At 64.1% G+C, this 17528-nt stretch overlaps 2 protein-coding genes across 2 annotated transcripts; one reads left to right on the top strand and one right to left on the bottom strand.

Annotated features, from left to right (window-relative positions):
* The first annotated feature begins 390 nt into the window (after nucleotides 1–390).
* Nucleotides 391–1619, top strand: CLDN23 (claudin 23). Its single transcript, XM_086747424.1, has one exon. It carries the CDS (start codon nucleotides 496–498, stop codon nucleotides 1195–1197), a length of 702 nt encoding a protein of 233 aa, XP_086603550.1. The 5' UTR covers nucleotides 391–495; the 3' UTR covers nucleotides 1198–1619.
* A 753-nt stretch (nucleotides 1620–2372) lies between these two features.
* On the bottom strand, nucleotides 2373–15808 carry LOC147600941 (uncharacterized). The gene is made up of 33 exons (XM_086747712.1): nucleotides 15671–15808; nucleotides 15117–15236; nucleotides 14693–14812; nucleotides 14378–14605; nucleotides 14041–14154; nucleotides 13820–13939; nucleotides 13442–13567; nucleotides 13120–13326; nucleotides 12786–12954; nucleotides 12481–12649; nucleotides 12019–12244; nucleotides 11576–11701; nucleotides 11166–11381; nucleotides 10651–10959; nucleotides 10212–10424; nucleotides 9449–10036; nucleotides 8828–9043; nucleotides 8362–8600; nucleotides 8150–8279; nucleotides 7653–7831; nucleotides 7354–7540; nucleotides 6777–6995; nucleotides 6357–6540; nucleotides 5875–6076; nucleotides 5638–5802; nucleotides 5150–5350; nucleotides 4514–5057; nucleotides 4238–4366; nucleotides 3944–4051; nucleotides 3620–3856; nucleotides 3066–3489; nucleotides 2727–2862; nucleotides 2373–2446 (listed from the first exon to the last, which is right to left on the bottom strand). Exons 1-33 carry the CDS (start codon nucleotides 15768–15770, stop codon nucleotides 2390–2392), a joined length of 6708 nt encoding a protein of 2235 aa, XP_086603838.1. The 5' UTR covers nucleotides 15771–15808; the 3' UTR covers nucleotides 2373–2389.
* Between the last annotated feature and the right edge of the window lie 1720 nt (nucleotides 15809–17528).

Genomic DNA, 17528 nt, shown 5'->3' with positions numbered 1-17528 from the left:
GGAGATGTCCCAGTGCCACCGCAGCCCGGTGGCTGGCTGTCCCCGGCCCCTCAGCCCCCCGCCCGGGCTGGCTGTCCCCGGCCCTCCAGCCCCGCTGCCAGCGGGGGAAGAGCGGAGGCCGGAGCATAGCGAGGGGGTTCTCGCAAGCCCCCCCGGCCCGGGGAAGGGGCAGCCCCGCCGGCCCTGCCCGCACCGGGCTCCTCCCTGCCCGCACTTCCTCCCGCCGCTGGCACCTCCCCGCAGCCCTGGGCACGGCCGGGACGGTGGCCCGCTCCTGCTCCGTGCGTGGAGAGAGGCCCTGGGACCACTGCCCTGCCCCCAGGGTACCCCGCCTGCACCCCGCAGCCCTGGGGCATCGGAGCCACCTCTCCTGCCCAGGCGAGGGCCAGAAGCAGCGAGCGCCCGCTCCCCCGGAGCCCGCACGGACCTCTCGGCGAGCAGGAGCAGGATTTGGAGGCCCACACCGGAGTCCATTTCACCCACCTCCCTCCCGGCATGCGGACCCCGCCGGCGATGATTGTGGGGATGGTGCTGTGCCCCTGCGGGCTCCTGCTGACGCTGACAGGGACACTGGCACCCAACTGGAGGAAGGTGAGCCTCCTACCCAACCAGCCCGTTGACCTTATCTTGGAGCAGGGCATCTGGGACATGTGCAGGGAGCGGCAGAGCAGCCACGACCGCCTCTGCGGGCAGGCCGATGAGCTGGGCTACTTCGAGCAGGTGCCTGTGCGGGTGGCCCAAGGGCTGATGCCTACCTCACTCGTGGTCGCCCTCTTGGGCTTGGTGGTGGCCACCCTGGGGGTTCGCTGCTGGCATAAGGAGCCGCGGCATGTGCTGGCTGGTGTGGCGGGGCTTGTGCTGCTCCTTTCGGGGCTGCTGAGCCTTGTGCCTGCCTCCTGGTACACCCACGAGCTGTGGGCGCTGCCCGCACCGGCCGGCAGCACTCTGGCTGTAGGCTACAGCTTGGTGCTGAGCTATTTGGGAAGCTGCCTGGAGATCTTAGGAGGGCTGGCCCTCGCCCTCAGCTTCCACCACTGCTGCAAGGAGTGCAGGATCCCCAAACCGCCCCCAAGTCCTGTGCCGGAGGCTGGACCACGCTCTACCACTGGGGCCTACCGCAATCCCTGGGACGTGCTGGAGGATGAGAGAGATGGACAGCACTGGAGGAGCACCCTGCCTTGTGATTCTGACTTGTAGCCCCAGCACAAGGACAGGAGCAGAGACTGGCCTGCCTGCCCGGTGCCAAGAGCAGTGCTGGCTCCTGCCCCTCCAAGCCATGCCCTTTTCTCTCGGGGCACCTCAGACCAGGCTGGAAACATGACCAAGGACCTGGCTTGAAGCTCTGCAGCCTCCTCAGAAGCCTGCCGTGCTCCAGGTCCCACAACTGTGCCAAAGCCTTGCTGGGTTGAGGACCAGCCCCGGCTCCAGTCCCTCCATGCAGCTTTCAGCTCATCCAAGCAGCAGCTTGGGTAACGGCAGCTCCAGTGTTCCCACACAAGCAAGGTACAGGTTAGCACTTTGTAGCCTTCGGGGCTGGGAACTGGGGAGAGGAGCACCTCCTGCATGTCTCTGCTCAACTCACGGCTGTGCAAACAGCAAAATAAAAGAAGAGGAACAGGTCTGCGCTGTGGGATGGTTATGGGCTTTCTGCCAGGCCAGCTGGGCTGAGAGCCAGTGGGCATGGCTAACCCAGCTCCCCCGTGCTTTGCCTGAAGCAGGGAGGAAAGGTCTACAAAAGGGGACAGGTGGCTTTTATAGCAGTTTCCTCAAGGACTTTCCCCTCTGGTTAAAATCAGGCCTGGAAGATGTTTCTCCTTCCTTGAGCATAGCCACTTCAGGGGAAAAACAAACAAACAAACAAAAAGAACAACCCACACAAAAAAAAAAAAAAAAAAAAAACAAAAACCCAAAAAGATATCACGGGGAAAAAAATAGTGTACATTTTTCCCCTTTCATCATTAACTTGGTGTGAGGCAGTAAAACTGGTCCCACTGGTTTGTAAGGGACACTCAGGAGGTCAGAACTGCCCTATAAAATCCTGCTCGGCACCCTGCATAACAGGGCAAGAGCTGAGCCAGCTCCTTTGCAGAGCTATTCAGCCAGATTTCTACTCCAGGTGAGCCCAGAGCACCCTGGCTGGCAAGCTAAGCCTTGCTGCAGAGGGGCAGTGGATGGAGATGCCCCAAGTGTGGTTCCTCCATCGGGGAATCAGACTCAGGTGGCTCAGAGAATGTGTTGGGGCTAGAGACTTCCTGAAAAGCCTCCCAGAGCTTTTTGCCCTGGAGTGTAAGTTCCCTGGAGCTTAGAGATCTGGAAAGAGCAAACGGACCTTCCCTCCCCGGCCCACACACAAACCACAATGGCACCAGAGATGCTGCACCACGTTCCTTTATGAAAACACAGTGTCAGGGCGAGATGTTCCCTTCCTCAGCGGGGCTGGCAGCTCCTGCAGAGATCACAGATGGGTGCATCAGGCATGAGCCTGAGACAGCCTCCCTTAGCCCACCCCATTCCTTGGCACAGGGGGAGAGCGACAGCCCCCGTACCAGCAAGACTCCAGGCACCCCCAGTTCTTGCCCCTCTCCCCCCAGCAAGAGGGCAGAGCTTGCCTCAAGAGTGAGCACCATGCCAGGGAGGAATCTGCATATCAGAGGAGGGGGGAGGCTTGGGCCCCCCCAGAGTGGTGGGGGGGGTCCCTATCAGGGCCTGCTCCAGATGGTGCTCACCTCTTTCCCATCATAGGCTTCATTGACAAAGGTATCACTCTTGGGTGGAAGCTCTTCCTCCTCCTCATCTTCTTCCTCAGGGTCGCTTTCACGGTGGTACAAGGTCAGCACCCGGGTGGAGGCAGTGCTTGAGGTCCTGGGGAGGAAATAAGTACGCTGAGGGTGGCATGGCCGTCTTCTAGAGATCCTGACACAATCCCCAGTAATAGCCTGCCGGCATGCGCAGAGCTTTCCATGTAGCCCGGGAGAGCCCCAGGACACCACGCTGTCCCTGGACAGGGAGATCCTGTCCCTCTCCATTCCCAGTTGTACCTGGCCCAGCCCAATCCCGCAGCTCACCTCCTCCGCCTGTCCCGTCTCCGCATGTAGGCCAGGGCCCCCACAGCAGCAGCAGCGAGCAGCAGGAGCACGGCCACCCCCAGGGCAATAGGTCCCGCAACTGGCTGCACCTCCGCCTCCTCACAGTAGTCGCCACGATAGCCCAGGGCGCAGTGGCACGTCACCCGCCCAGCCTCGATGGCGCAGTCTCCACGCAGGTTGCACGTCTCGCTGCTGCAAGGCACGGCCCCCAGCACCTCCTCAGTGCTGGGGGGTACCAGGAAGGGCTCTCCACGCTCCCGGGAGCCAGGGGCTGTGGGTAGACTGGGGCCGTGCTGCCGAGGCTTGGGTACAGCTGTGGGTAAGGCTGGTTTCTCTTCTTCCACGTGGGACATCCCTGATGGTGCCACCACAGAGACCTGTGTTCCCACCTCCACGAAGGGGCCTGGAGGGATGGGCATAGATCAGCAGAGACCCAGGTGAGAACCACCATTCCCAGATTAGAGGAGACCAGGCAGGCCCCTCGTGTGCCCAGCCAGGACCCCTGCACACCCCGGCTGTGGGCAGGTACTCACAGTTAGACTCATCAGAGCCGTCGACGCAGTCAGGACGCCCATCGCAGACCTGCTCTCTGGAGATGCAGCTCTGGTGGTCAGGGCAGGCCTGGAGCGGAGCTGGACAGGGCAGTGCCAGCGTGCATGCCACCCCACGCACCAGCTGGTAGCCGGGGGAGCAGCGGCACAGCCGCCCTGCAGGGTTGGGCAGGCAGAGCTGGGCACAGCCCCCGTTGCTCTTGGCACAGCCGTTGGTGCCTGCCGAAACAGCATAGGTAAGCAGGCCCACCACGAGGCATGGCTTAGCCCCCCAGATGCCCCGGGCTGGGGCAGCCCCAGACCCACCTTCCTGTGAGAACGGGCTGTAAATCCTCATGGCTACCAACTCCTGCTCCATCGGGAACCACGAGCTCTCAGCTCGCTCCAGTCGGCTGTGCCAGATCTTGCTGGAACCTGGGGACACATGGGGTGAGAACTGCCCCACCTCCTCCCCCGAGGGTGCTCGGAATGGAAGATTGGAGTCCCCCAGCCTGCCCTTCACCCTAGGGAGTGGTAGCCTGCAACCCTCAGGGACTGGCGGAGACCCCCATGTCCTGGTGCAGGAGGAGGAGCTGGACAAAGGGCAGCAAAAGGACTCACCGTTGGTTGAGGTCGTGCTCCAGAGCAGAAAGCCTTCTCCAATGGTGAAGAGCGAGAGACCATGCAGCCCTTCCCGCACCACCCGGAAGTGGGATCCGTCCAGCTCGATGCTGCTGATGGTGCCTCTTTCTGCAGGGCACAGACACAAGGACATTAAGACGCAGGGGCATGGGGGGCTCCGGGCTGCCTCTCAGTGCCGTGCCGTGCTATGCCCTGCAGCCCAGGCATCTGCACCACCCCCAATCCCAGCAGTGCCCCAGCTCAGCCCACACTCACCACGGTCTGCCCAGTACAGCCGGGTGCCAGCACCCCCAAAAGCGAGGCCAGTGGGAGCCCGGGCTCTCCTCCAGACTGGTCTGCGGCCGGTACCGTCCATGGCTGCGCACTCCACCGAAGCGCTGGGCCCCCGGCTGTCAGTCGCTGTGACAAAGCACATGGTGGAGGCACGGGGGCACAGAGCCAGCCAGGCAGCACCCTGCAGCCCCTTGCTGAGCAGCGCCAGGGTCCACTGCCCCCCAGGAGCTGCCACTCGGATGCTGGGCGGCTGCCCCCCGATCCAGTACAGGTTCCCACTCAGCCAGTCCAGGGCCAGGGACGTCACCATGCCCTCCACGGCCACCACCTGCTTCCAGGACAGCCGGCCCCAGTCCTTCAGGCGCAGCATCCCGATGGAGTCGCCCCCCACCTCTGCGAAGTACAGGCTCTTGTCTTTCACTGCATAGTCGATGGCTGTCAGGCGGTTCACCTTGGCCAAGGGCAGGGCCCGGTGTGGAGGAAGGCCTTGGGATCCAGCCGTCGTGGGCAGGTCCTTCAGGTAGACCTGGAGGAAGGAGGCAGCACTAGGACGGGGACCTGGTTTCCCTGACAGCGGTGAGGACAGCAGACCCCAGGGCCAATTCCAGAGGACAGTACCTGCGTCACGGCTGCTGGGGACACCAGGAGGGTAAAGGCCGAATCGCGGAGAGGCAGGCAGGTGGTCTCATCGGCGGCCAGCGTCAGCCCAGCGGGGCACCGGCACTGCCCAGCGTGCCTGGCGCTCAGCAGGCACAGGTGGGAGCAGCCACGCGCCTCGCATGGGTTAGGGGCCGCGGGGCGCAGGGCTGGGTGCATCACCTGCGGAGAAGGGCAGACTCAGCCCCGCAGCCCCACCAGCGCCCTGCAGCAGAGCTGAGCAGGACCGGCACCGTGTCGTGCTCCCGAGGCCCAGACATGGCTGAGCTAGGGGCAGGATGGCGAGGTGGAGATGCTCCCAGAGCATCTAGAGCACAGGGACTGCTGCCTAAAGACCACAGGGACAGGGGTACAGCTCTCCATGGCTCCGCACTCAGAGGATGGCAGGGCAGGGTGGGAGCCTCAGCAGACCTGACACAGCAGGGTTTGGGGCTCCGCAGGCTGGGCACCTGGAGGCCGTGGGGCTGCCCGTGTCGCTTGAGCAGCACAGTCCTGTTCTTGCCGCTGGCCTTGTCCACCTGCTGCACAGACCATGCCTTCTTCTCCGACCAGTAGAGCTGTCCCTCGCACACGGCTGCCGCGAAGGGGCTCCGGACCCACCCCAGCTGCAGCACCTGGCAGAGAAGTCATGAGCGCCCACCCTGGCCCCCGTCAGGGCTCCATCACCAGTGCCCCATACCACACACCTTCACACTGGTGCCATCCAGATGTGCAGAACCGACGCTGCCCAGCTTCTCGTCCAGCCAGAAGATCCTCCACGTGGGGAGGTCGAGGGCCAATGCTGTGGGCCAGCCCAGCCCCTGGGCCAGCAGCACACGTCGTCGACTCCCATCCATGGTGGCCTCCATCAGCCGTGGGCGGCTCCCCACCTCTGACCAATACAGCAGCCTGGCAGGAAGAGGGGTGCTGGCCCACAGACCTGCCACAGCATTGTCCCAGTACCAGGGCGGCCCAGAGGAGAAGCACAGGGCTTCCCATCCCATCAGGATGCACAAAGAACTCCACCCAGGGCAGGGGCAGGTGCCTGGGCCCCTTTTTCCCCAGTCACACAGACATGACAGCACCCACGTGAGGCCATCCCAACTCTTCCCCACCCTCCTCCATGGAGGAAGGTGAGGCAGGGCAAGGATGGCAAGGATGTCCCCATGTCCTCTTGCCCAGGTCTTACCCTGCCAGAGGCTGGAGCACCAGGGAGTGGGGCCGGTCCAGGTCTCCATCCACCACCACCGTGTACTCTGGTACCCCTCGCCAGGCAGCCCCCAGGCGAGTGGCAAGCACCTGCCCTGCCGCCCCATCTATCCAGTACAGGTTCCTCCCGAGCCAGTCCACTGCTATACAGTCCGATCTCACACCTGCAATGTGCCCAAGAGTCAGCAGCACGAGGGGCTGACAACTGTGCAGCCCTCTGGCACAATGCTCCCCAGCCCAGGTCTCCTCCATCCCAGGAGCTCTGGCTCCTCCCAACCTTGCTCCCGCCAGCATCTCTCCACACAAGGGGACACAGCCTGGCACCCCACTGCATCCCGGAGATTGTACAGCCAGGGAGAGGCCAGCCAGCCCTGCTAAACCCCACGCTGTCACAGCCCACCTTTCACTAGCGTGCCTTTCTTGCCCGGGTCGAGGCCCTGCCAGCGGATGCTTTCTGTGGCCAGGTCCATCCAGAAGATTTTCCTCTCCACCAGGTCGTAGTCGAGTGAGAAGATAACGCGATCCTTGTCGGTGGCCAGCAGCACCTCCTCACGCCCACTCCGCAGGCCGTAGAACAACACGTCTGACTGCACGGCCACCAGCAGCATGGGCTCTGGTCCTTGGGCAACACAGAGCCGCACAAGACCCTGCTCAGCACTGCCGGTCCCACAGCCCCAGCGCACACAGGCAGGGAACACGGCTCTCGCAGGCACTAGAGCCTGCTGGGACTCAGCCCTACTGCACAGCATGTTCCCCAGCTAGAGCACATGGATTTTTCTGACCAGTCATGGGCTGGCAAGCAGCAGCTCATGGCTGAGTGGAGCCTGGGAGACCACGTGGCAGAGGTGACAGGGCCATTCATGGGACTACAGGGGTCCCCTTGGGCAGCAGGCACGGTGGGACAGGTACCCACTGGCTCCTGGTGTACCCTAACATGCCAGGGACCCTCAGTGCTGCTTGGCCATCCCAGGGCTTACCAGTGAGTTTGCAGTCGTGGCCATCAGGCTCCAGCAAGTAGCCAGGGAGACAGTCACAGCTGTAGGACCCCGGGGCATTGAGGCACGTCTGGCTGCAGGCTCCCTCACCCCGCTCTGCGCACTCATCTATGTCCACACAAGACAGACCGTCCTCAGCCAGCCGGTAGCCCGGGTCACACCAGCACCGCTGTGGGGAAAGGGTCTGTCAGGGTCTCCCCTCGGGGACTGGGACTCCCCCTGCAGCTGGACCAGGGGGGCATGGCAGGGTAAGCCCCTGGGCCAGGGCTTCCAGCACTCACAGGGCCCTGGGGTGAGGGGTAGCAGAGATGAGTGCAGGACCGCTGGCAGGGCACAGAGCAGTTCCCCCCCTCGTCCGAGCCGTCTGCGCAGTCCTGCTGGCCGTCGCACACCAGGGACGCATTCAGGCAGACCCCCAGCCCACACGGGTACTCGTAACTCTGGCAGGGAGCAGGTTGGCCTGGAGGGACACGAAGGGAAGGCTGCCCTGAGCCTCATCCACCAGCTCCTTTTGCTCAGCTGCTCCCACGAGGTGCCCAGGGGTCACCGCAGCCACATCCAGAGCTGTGCCTGTAGCCTGGCTTCAGGCTATTGTAGCCTTAAGGCCACCAGTCCTACAGGGAGAACAGCTACCGAGGGCCTGGAGCCACCACAGATGCTGGGAGGAAACAACCAGCACACGGGGCCTTTCGCCTCGGCACAGACACCCTCTGTGCTGTACACCCACCAACCACCCCTGGGTGACACACAGAGGGGATAAAAGCAGGGTGTCGCTCACAGCCAGCCTCATCGCTGCCGTCCGTGCAGTCGCTCTCTCTGTCGCAGCGCCAGACATCAGGGATGCACTTGTGGCCATGGGAGCAGCCCCACTGTCGGTCCCCACACGGCCCTGCCTCCCAGAAACAGCCCTGCAAAAGCAGAGGGTGACGAGTGCCACCAGCCCACCCAGGAGCGAGTGGGGACAGGCTGCATCCCCACCACCCCACTCACCTGCTCATCCGTGCCATCCCCGCAGTCGGCAGCACCATCGCAGCGCCAGGCCTCTGGCACGCACTCCCCACTGTGGGGACACCCCACCTCGCCCGTGCGGCAGAGCAGCGGCCGGGGCATGGCGCAGCCCTCCTCATCCGAGCCATCCCGGCAGTCACGGTCACCATCGCAGCGCAGGGCCCTGGCCACACACTGCCCGCTCCGGCAGGGGAACTCGTCTGGATTGCACTTCTTTGGCACTACAGGCAGGGCGAGGGCTGAGCGGGGGCACTGACCCCCATTCCCCGTCTCCATCCCGATCCCACCAGCGCAGGCATGGCGCAGAGCAGGGTACAGCCCTTCCAGCAACTTGGCAGGTTGCCCCAGGCAGTGCCTGCTCCTGGACCCACAGTAAACCCGGTGTACCCACCTGTGGGGAAGGTAACACCCCAGAAGCCCCTTGTCCCACCCAGCCCCAGGGTCTCACCGCAGCCCTGCTCGTCAGCATGGTCCAGGCAGTCGGCGTGGCCGTCACACAGCCAGCTCTCGGGGACGCAGCGGGTGGCAGCATCGCAGCGCAGGGCACACTCCTGCGTAGGGCTCCAGCAGTCCTCCTCATCCGAGGCATCGGGGCATTGCGGCACCCCATTGCAGCGCTCCCCAGCTGCAATGCACGTGGCTCCGTTTGCGCAGTGGAACGCCCCTGGGGAGACAAGGAGCCTTGCTAAGCCTGCAGTAGGTAGCCAGGTAGCCCAGACCCTCTGCTAGCCCCTCAGTGACCTAGAGTGGCACCAAACTACAGCAACAGTGCTTGGTTCCTCCTAGTCAGTGCCTCTCCAGCAGCCCACGTCCTGAGCCAGGCAACTGAGGCAGTCTCAGCTCAGTCACATCTAGGTCACCGCCAGCAGCGGGGCCAGCCCTGTCGTCCCCTTCTGACTCAAAGCAGCTCCAGCTCAGAAGAAACCAGCATGTCACATTCGAAGCTTCAGAGCCCAGGACACACTCAGACATTCCCAGGGCCCCATGCCACCAATCCCACCAGAAAAGCAGCCAGAAGCACTGGCACAGGGTGACCCAGCTGAGCAGAGGACTGCAGAACAGCTCCTACCTGGGGTGTCGCAGAGCTGGGCACATGCGTCCTCATCAGAGCCATCTGCACAGTCCTTCTCCCCATCACACACGTACTCCTGGGCCACGCACTCGGTGCCATCACGGCAGGGCACATGTGTGCGAGGACAGGACAGATGGGGAACTGAGGTCAGGGAGTGTGCAGGGCTGGACAGGCGGGGTGGGGTAGACGGCACTGCCCGCGTAGGGCTGGTTGGGCGCTGGGTGGTAGTAGTTGGCCATGGGGAAGTGGTTTTCATTGGCAAGGGCCGAGCAGTGGTGCTGGTGGTCACTGGCCTCACAGTGGTGGTCTTGGTTGGCATGGTCTGGGTAGTGGTTGGTGCAGGGGTGGCCTTGGTTGATGTGGACTGGCTGGTGGTGGTTGGTGTTGTGGTAGCCTTGCTGGTTGGTGCAGGAGTAGTGGTGAGTGCAGCAGTGGTCTTGCTTGGCACAGGTCTTGTGGTGGAGGTGGTGGGCTGAGCAGCAGTGGTGCTTGTGGTTGTTCTCGTAGTGGTAGTCATGGTGGTCACAGGTGGAGGGAGCAGCGGGACAGACTCCTTGCTTGGTGGCACTGGCAGAGGCACAGGCACTGGAACATGAGCCTAGATTCAGGGCTATGCCCTCCCCACATTCTGGGCACCTCCAAGAGCACCCCACATGGCCACCAGCAGCCAGGCACCCTGCCCCAGCTCGGAGCAGCACAGGCCACCCAGCCCCATCGGGTACAGCACCAGCGCCAGGCACGGAGCCACGGCTGCTCTTACCAGCCTGTGGCTCCGAGCCCACAAAGGCCACCGCTCCCTGCACGCCTGCTGCTGGCACGGACAGCACAAGGGCCAGCGTCCTCCGGTCCCACAGCAGCAGAGCCGTCTCGTTTGCCGACAGCAGGTATGGCTCGAAGGCGGCCACCAGGCCATGGGACCAGCTGGGTGCCAGGGTGACTGCTTGCCGCTTGGTCAGACTCAGCGCCCGCAGGCCTACGAGGCAGAGGGACGGTAGTGCCCCGGGGCCCACAGGCACCCCTCATGGCCCACCCCCTGCCCCCACAACCCACAGCTATGGCAGGGACCATGCCATGGGACAGAGTCTGCCCCGTGAGCACCCCACTGCCTGGGCAGGGACCTGCTGCGTGGAGGTCACGGCTAGTCACTCCTGCCTATAGCCACCACCTCCGCTCCCTGCTCCAAAAACCACCAGCCTCACCCAGGGCTGAGCTCCAGAGCAGGCTGAAGGCTCTGCTGTCCATGGCCGCAGGCAGGTCTCCAGGCCATGTCTCGTTCCAGGCATCCCGCGGTGTGCCCCCAGCCAGGCTCAGCTGCTGCAGGGGCTGCCCGCGGGCCAGCCAGTACAGAGCATCCCGCTGCCAGTCCAAGAAGAGGTGCTGGATGCTGCTGCGAGCACGATGCAGGATGCGTGGGGACGTGTCAGGCGCCCGGATCACCCCGATGTCCCTCCGGTTACATGCCAGCCAGTACAGGTCCCCCGAGCGGACGTCCACACGGGCAGAGCAGACTTGGCAAAAGCAGGCAGGCAAGCAGTTATGGGGCTGTCCCACAACCCTGGCTCCTCCACCTGGGTTCCCCTGCCCCTAAAACCAGGGCACAGCTACCCAGTGCCTCAGCACATCCCCAGTGTGGGCACCATGGGACTGCTGTGCTCTGTACCCAGGAGATCCTCAGGCCTCAGGGAGCAGCAGCTGTCACCCCACAGCATCTCACCTGGCAGCCTGGTGGCAATGGCCTCTCTCCTGCCAGGGTGCCCCACTACACGCAGCAGGGTCCCACGGTCATCCGTCCCGTAGAGCACCGACCTCTGCCAGTCCACATCTTGCAGGTGGAGGGGCTCCTGCCACTCTTGCAGCCGTTTGGTGTGTGCTCCAGGGCCCACCTGCACCAGGGAGATGGCCTTCCCTGACGCGTACACGATGGAGAGCTCTGCAGGGTACAAGAGCAGTGTGTGAGCGTGGCCCTGGGGGTGACGGACGGGGTCACCAGCATGAAATAAGGTAGAAAGGTAACAGCACTGGTGCATGCTGGGAACCTCATCCCACCAAAGCCACCCCCCTCCAACTCCCACAGGGATGCATCCCGCCCCGGAGAACCAAGCCCCCCTCGCAGACCCTGCTCACCTGCGCACTTCCCTGAGGGCAGGAGGAAGAGGCCCTCTGGACACGCACACTTGTAGCCCCGAGGGTGCACAGGGGACAGGAGGCAAAGGTGACTGCACAGACCCGGAGCACATGCCGCAGTGTCCCCTGGGAGCAAGGGGACATTAAGAGCTCAGGCAGCCATCACCCTTGATGCCACTCCTGGTCCCCAAAAACCAGGGCTGGGTACAAGCTGGCTACCCCAGGCTGGGTAGCAGTGTCACATCAGGTAGGTGACATAAGGGCTCAAAGCCATGGGTCTCGGGAACTTTCCCATGGGCTCCTATGTCCCCTCTGTCACAACCCCACAAGCCCTCACTGCAGGGCCAGGAGAGCCATTGGGCAGGACCAGGTGAGCTCCAGGACCCGGCATGGCCTCCCTTGGCACCCAGGGAAGTGGTGGGGGTGCCCAGCGGGGTACTCACGGGGAGGCTGCTGCAGCGCATGCAGCACGGTGAAAGCCGTGAGGGGGGCGCGGAGCAGCACTGCGTGCTCCTGGGGGGAGGCCCGGGCAGCCGATACCAGCTCCGTGCCATCGGTCCAGAAGAAGCGGCTCTCGAACACGGCCAAGCCCAGTGGCTCCGTGTGGCTCCGCAGGACAGCAGGGAAGGAGTGACGCCCGCTGCCATCCACCTGCAGCGTCTCGATGGACTGGGGGCAAGGCGAGGCACAGTGACCATGTGGCACCCCCACGCAGCCACGGGGCTCACAGCGGTGCCTTCCCGCTCCCAGTCCAGGGCCGCACACCAGACCCAGGTACCGCTCCCTGCTCCCTCCCATGCCTTGGCCATAGCCACAAGAGAACCAGGGCCACCCTCCCTGCTCCCACCTCATCACCTTCCACTGCACATCTTGGGGGGCAGAGCCCTGCTGCCCCACACCCCTACCTCCTTGTACTCGCTGATCCAGTACAGCCTGCCAGCCACATGGTCCAGGCTCAGCCCCACGGGCTCCTCCATGGACACCACCGTAAGCTCCCGTCGGTTTGAGCCATCCATGCCAGCTGCAGCGATGACCGTCCGTCCCCTCTGCCCACGGTTGACCCAGTACAGGGACCTGGGAGCAGGCACTGAGTGCCCACTTCACGGCGTAACGCCAGCGCTGCCGCAGCTCCGCAGCAGCCGTGATGCGGTCAGCGCTGGCATCACTCTCCCAGGAGCATGGAGCCAACACTGTCTCGCTCGTTCCTCACCTCGCAGCGGGATGCACTGTCAGCTGCTCTGGTGCCACGTCTTTCCCCAGCACCGTCACATAGCCCCGGCCATCGCCCAGCCCCGCGCAGATGGCTTCAGGGTGGCTGCTGGCCCAGTACAGCTGCCCGGTGAACCAGTCCACAGAGATGCTGTTCACCTCTCCAGCGTCTGTGGAGAGAGAGGGGTTTAAGGCACACCATCCCCACTCCAGGCTGGGAGGTAAAGCCCAGCTTGAGCCTTCCTCTACGGGAAAGGCAGGGCTGGGGCAGCAGGCCAGCGCTCGGCACCCAGCTCAGCCCCGCTACGGCACCCAGCACCCTTGCTCCTCCCCACCTGCGTAGAGGGGCTGCGTGCCCTTCCCGGGGAGGCGAGCGCGGAGCTCGCCCTCCTCTGTCAGCCAGTAGTAGGTTTCCCGGAGCAGGTCGTACACCAGGGCACGGGGTTCAGTCTCGGTGGAGAGCAGGGGTCTGTAGGCTTGGGTTCGCACATCCAGAAGGGCCAGGTCCTGCCCCACGGCCACCAGGATCTGTGTCGCGTTGTCTGCCGGGGCGAGGGGGATGTCACCCGGTATGCAGGGACATGGCTAGCTGGGGGCACTGCCCAGCCCCTCAGACAAGCCCGGGCTCCCCACCGCAGCCCACCTGCCACAGCCTACCTGCCACTTCACAGGCGGTGCCGTGCCGCAGGGTGTACCCCTGGAGGCAGGCGCAGCTGAAAGCGCCTGGGGTGTTGCTGCACAGCTGGCTGCAGGGGCTGTACTCCAGGGAGCATTCGTCCACATCTGCGGGGACAGGTGCTGCCTGGAGACCGCCGCACCGCCACTGCTCCCCAAGGACCACAGGAAGGGCCCTAGACACCAGGATCTGGGCCCAAGCCCCAAAACCCAGCCCCAGCCCCAGAACAAGGCCAGGCATGACATGCAGGAGCAGGGCTGAGGCAGGTGTTCCTGCACAGCGTCGGCTCCAGGGAGACCCCCCTCTCAGCAGCCGAGGCCTCACGCGTCCAGAACGCGTGCACCCCAGCCTCCCCTTACCAGCGCAGCTCTGCCCATCTGCCTGCAGCACCCAGCCGGCCCCGCAGGAGCACTGCACCCCCCAGTGTGTGTCAGTGCACGTCTCGGCGCAGCCCCCGTTGCGCACGAAGCAGCTCCGACCTGCGAGGACGTGGTGGAGGGGTGGCGTGACGGGAGATGGCTCTGCAGCTTCCCGCGGCTCCAGCCACGCGGGTGGTGACCAGCAGCCTCACACAACTCACCGCAAGTACTGGGTTCATCAGTGCCATCCAGGCAGTCGTCTTCGTCATTGCACATCAGAGACTCCAGGATACACTTCCCCTCGTCGCACCGCACCATGCCAGGCGGGCAGGGGGCTAGGGCACACACAACTCACGTCAGGAGGGCAGACCCATACCAGGTGGGCACAGGGGAAGCCGTGGGTCCCAGAGTCATGGGGATGCCCCGTGAAGCACCCACAGGTTCCTGGGATGCTTGCCACTGTCCCAAGGGGAGCTGGGGGAAAGGGGACCTCCCATACTCTGCATGTGGCATGGACAGGTCTCACTCCACTGAGAAGCATTCAGGGTGCTTGCTTACCGCAGACGTCTTCATCAGAGGAATCGCCACAGTCATCGATCCCGTTGCACTTCCACTCAGCCATGATGCACACCCTGTTCCTGCACTGCCACTGCCCAGGCAGGCAGGGCTGCTGGGGACACCCCTCCTCGTCCCAGCCGTCCTCGCAGTCCTGGTGCCGATCGCACAGCTCCCAGTGCGGGATGCAGTGGTGGGTGCCGGGACACTGCACCTTCTTTGCCCCACACACTGAGGGAACAGAGCAGCACTCACACCCTGCCCTGTGCCCCCAGGCACCCCCACTCTGCCCCCCATGCCCCAGAAGAGACTACCCACCGCAGTCCTGCTCATCAGAGCCATCCAGGCAGTCAGTGGCGCCATCACAACGCCAGCTGCTGGAAACACACCGGCCATCGTCACACTGCCAAACGTGGGGGTCCCCACCACAGGCAACGTCTGCGGGGACAGCACACGGTCACTGGGACCTACCACGAAGGTCCCCTCCACCCTGGCATGGGGCAGGCACTGGCAGCACCCAAGAGACGTCCCCACGCCCCAGACATCCCCCAAGAGCTCTGGGCACAAGTGTCCCGCAGGGTGACATGCAGTAGCTGCAGTCACAAAGCGAAGTGCCTCTGGCCTGCCCTGCCCTGCCCCATCACCCCCCCCAAGAGCACCCAGGCCCCTCAACGTCTGCATGGCACAGGCTCCCCGGGGCCACCCCACAACAGAGGATGGGTGCCAGCTGCCCCTCACTCACCACACTGCTCATCGGTCCCATTGGGGCACTGCTGCTCGCCATCGCAGAGCCAGGGAATTGGGATGCAGGTGGCACCGCAGGCGGCCTGGCGCGAGGCTGTGCAGGTGGGGCCGGTGGGCGCTGAGGGAGAGAGGGACCCCAGCCTGCAGTCAGCCCCGGGCAGCTACACCCAGCACCCCGCACAGCCCCTCACTTGGGGGTCCCAGCACACGCGGAGATGGCAGGGAAACCCCAACCAGGAGCACACCAGAATCTCCTGTGGGGCTGGAGGGAGAATCGCAGCCTGTCATTTCCCCTCAGGGAAAGCAAGGATCGACCCCCCACCCCCCCAAAAAAACCCTTGGCAGTGTAGGGAGACACCCCCCCCATGCTGTCAGGGTGGGAAGGATGCCACAGGGGGCGGTGATCCCCACATCACTGGTGGGGGGGAGAGGACGGGGACACCTCAGGGTCGTGGCTGGCTGCCACGGCGGCGGGCAGCCAGCAGCCCCTCGGGATGGGGCAGGGACACCCCCCACCACCACCCACGCCCGCCCCCCTGGGCCCCAGCTCACGGGCGCGGCGGGTCCCGGCCAGCAGCAGCGGCAGGAGGAGGATGCTGAGGAGGATGAGGAGCAGGCGGAGAGGCGGCGGGCTGGGGGGCGGGCGGCCCATGGCGGCGGCGGGGAGGGGGGCGGCTCCGGGGGGCCCGGCCGGCGGGAGGGAGCGCCGGGCCGCCGCCGCCCGCGCCTTTATGCCCCGGCGCCGGCGGCCATTGGGCACCGCGGGCACCGCCCGCCGCTGGCGAGACCCCGGCCCGCCCCGCCGCCGCGGGGGCTGCGGGTGGAGGGTCCCCGGGGCCGCCTCATGTGGCTGGGGGGGATTTGTTTTGAGAGCCGGCCGTGTGAACCGGGCCCCTCAGCACCTGCGCTGGGCGTGGGAAGGCAGCCAGCAGCCTTGAAGGAGCGGGGTAGGGTGGGGGCAGCCTCCGAAAACGCGGGCCCCACTGCCGGTCCGCGACCTTGAGGGCTGGGAGCACAACAAGGAGAAGCAAAAGCGGCGGCTGAGGGAGGAAAACAGCCCGGCCGGAGGATAAGGCACCTGCCGCCGCCTGGGAAAGCAGCCCCCTCCCACCAGGCCGAGCGGAGAAGCCAAGGGGATGGGCACGAGGGTGTGGGGGGGTGGCAGGGGCACCACCAGGTAGATGGAGAGAGTGGGGTGTTGCACAGCTCCGGGTCAGAGCAGCGACACGAGGGGAGATGCCTCAGACCCATGAGACGGCCCCAGAGAGCATCTGTCCCAGGATGAGGTGCCCCACGAGCGCCAGGGACCCCCCCGTGCCTAGGTACCCTTGGGTACCCTCCTTGCGCCAACAGCACCACAGCACAGCCCTAATCTGTACCCCTACCCGTGCTGCAGCCCGGGGGGATGGGGGGGCCCGATTTACCCATCTGTCTTCTCCCTGCAACAGCATCCCGGCACCCCTGGGAAATTGGTTTCCCCGGGCACCCCACAGGGAACAAGGGGGTGTGGGTCCCAGGAATGATGAGCACCCCTGGGGCAGGGACACCAGGCAAGGGGGTCCCAGGGGAAAGGACAGAGGGATGCAGGACAGAGCGGTACCTGGGCAGCCCCCATGCAGCATATATGGTCTTTTTCCTACTTTTCCTGTCCTTTCCTCAGGCTGGGAAGGGGCCATGGCATCACACCCATGGATGTGCAAGCCCCACACAGTTCTCCGGACCAGAGGGTGCAACGTGCATCGCTCCTGGGAGACAAGTAGGCTCACCTTGCCCACCTGTCCTTCCATTCGGTTTAATTCTAGTACAGCCTTTGCCTTCCACTGGTATCGGGGTTCCCCCCATGTTGTAACCACAGCACCCAAGCAGTAGGTCTGGGAAGCAGTGGGCTGGGAAGGGCAGGCAGCAGCAGAGAGAGTGTGGAAAAGGGTCCAGAGGTGAGTAGGTGCAGCAGAAATCCCTGGTGCACCTCACCATTAGCTTGGGGTGCTCAGGCAGCAGTGATGGAGAGGACAGAGTGCGGCCAGCCTCTTAAAACACAGGAGATTTCTGACTGAAAATCACGCTTTTAAAAAAGCATTTTAAATATGTGTATAGATAGAAGAGCATACAGGTACACGTCTGCACAGTGGCCCACTGTCTACAGTTACATTCATATGCACACATAGCAGCTTTCGCTCTGAGGTACTGGGGTATTTTGCCCCAGCTTCTGGGGAGATTTGTTGGATATTTTCAGGTTTTTCTTTACAATTCCATCAGTTGGGAAGTCTCCTTTTCTCACCGATATTTAGATTCTGCCTTCTCTGCCTCCAAAAGCTAGAGGGGGAGCTTGAAGATAGCAGAGGGCTCCCACCGAAATGATGAGAGGGAGCAAATATGTGCTCACTTGAGCAGCAGCATGCAAAATGCTATG

The sequence above is a fragment of the Chlamydotis macqueenii genome, chromosome 4, assembly GCF_036417535.1.
Source record: "Chlamydotis macqueenii isolate bChlMac1 chromosome 4, bChlMac1.mat, whole genome shotgun sequence".
NCBI lineage: Eukaryota > Metazoa > Chordata > Aves > Otidiformes > Otididae > Chlamydotis > Chlamydotis macqueenii.
Note: the sequence above shows the minus strand (reverse complement) of the source record. Positions and strands in the feature narration are given on the sequence as shown.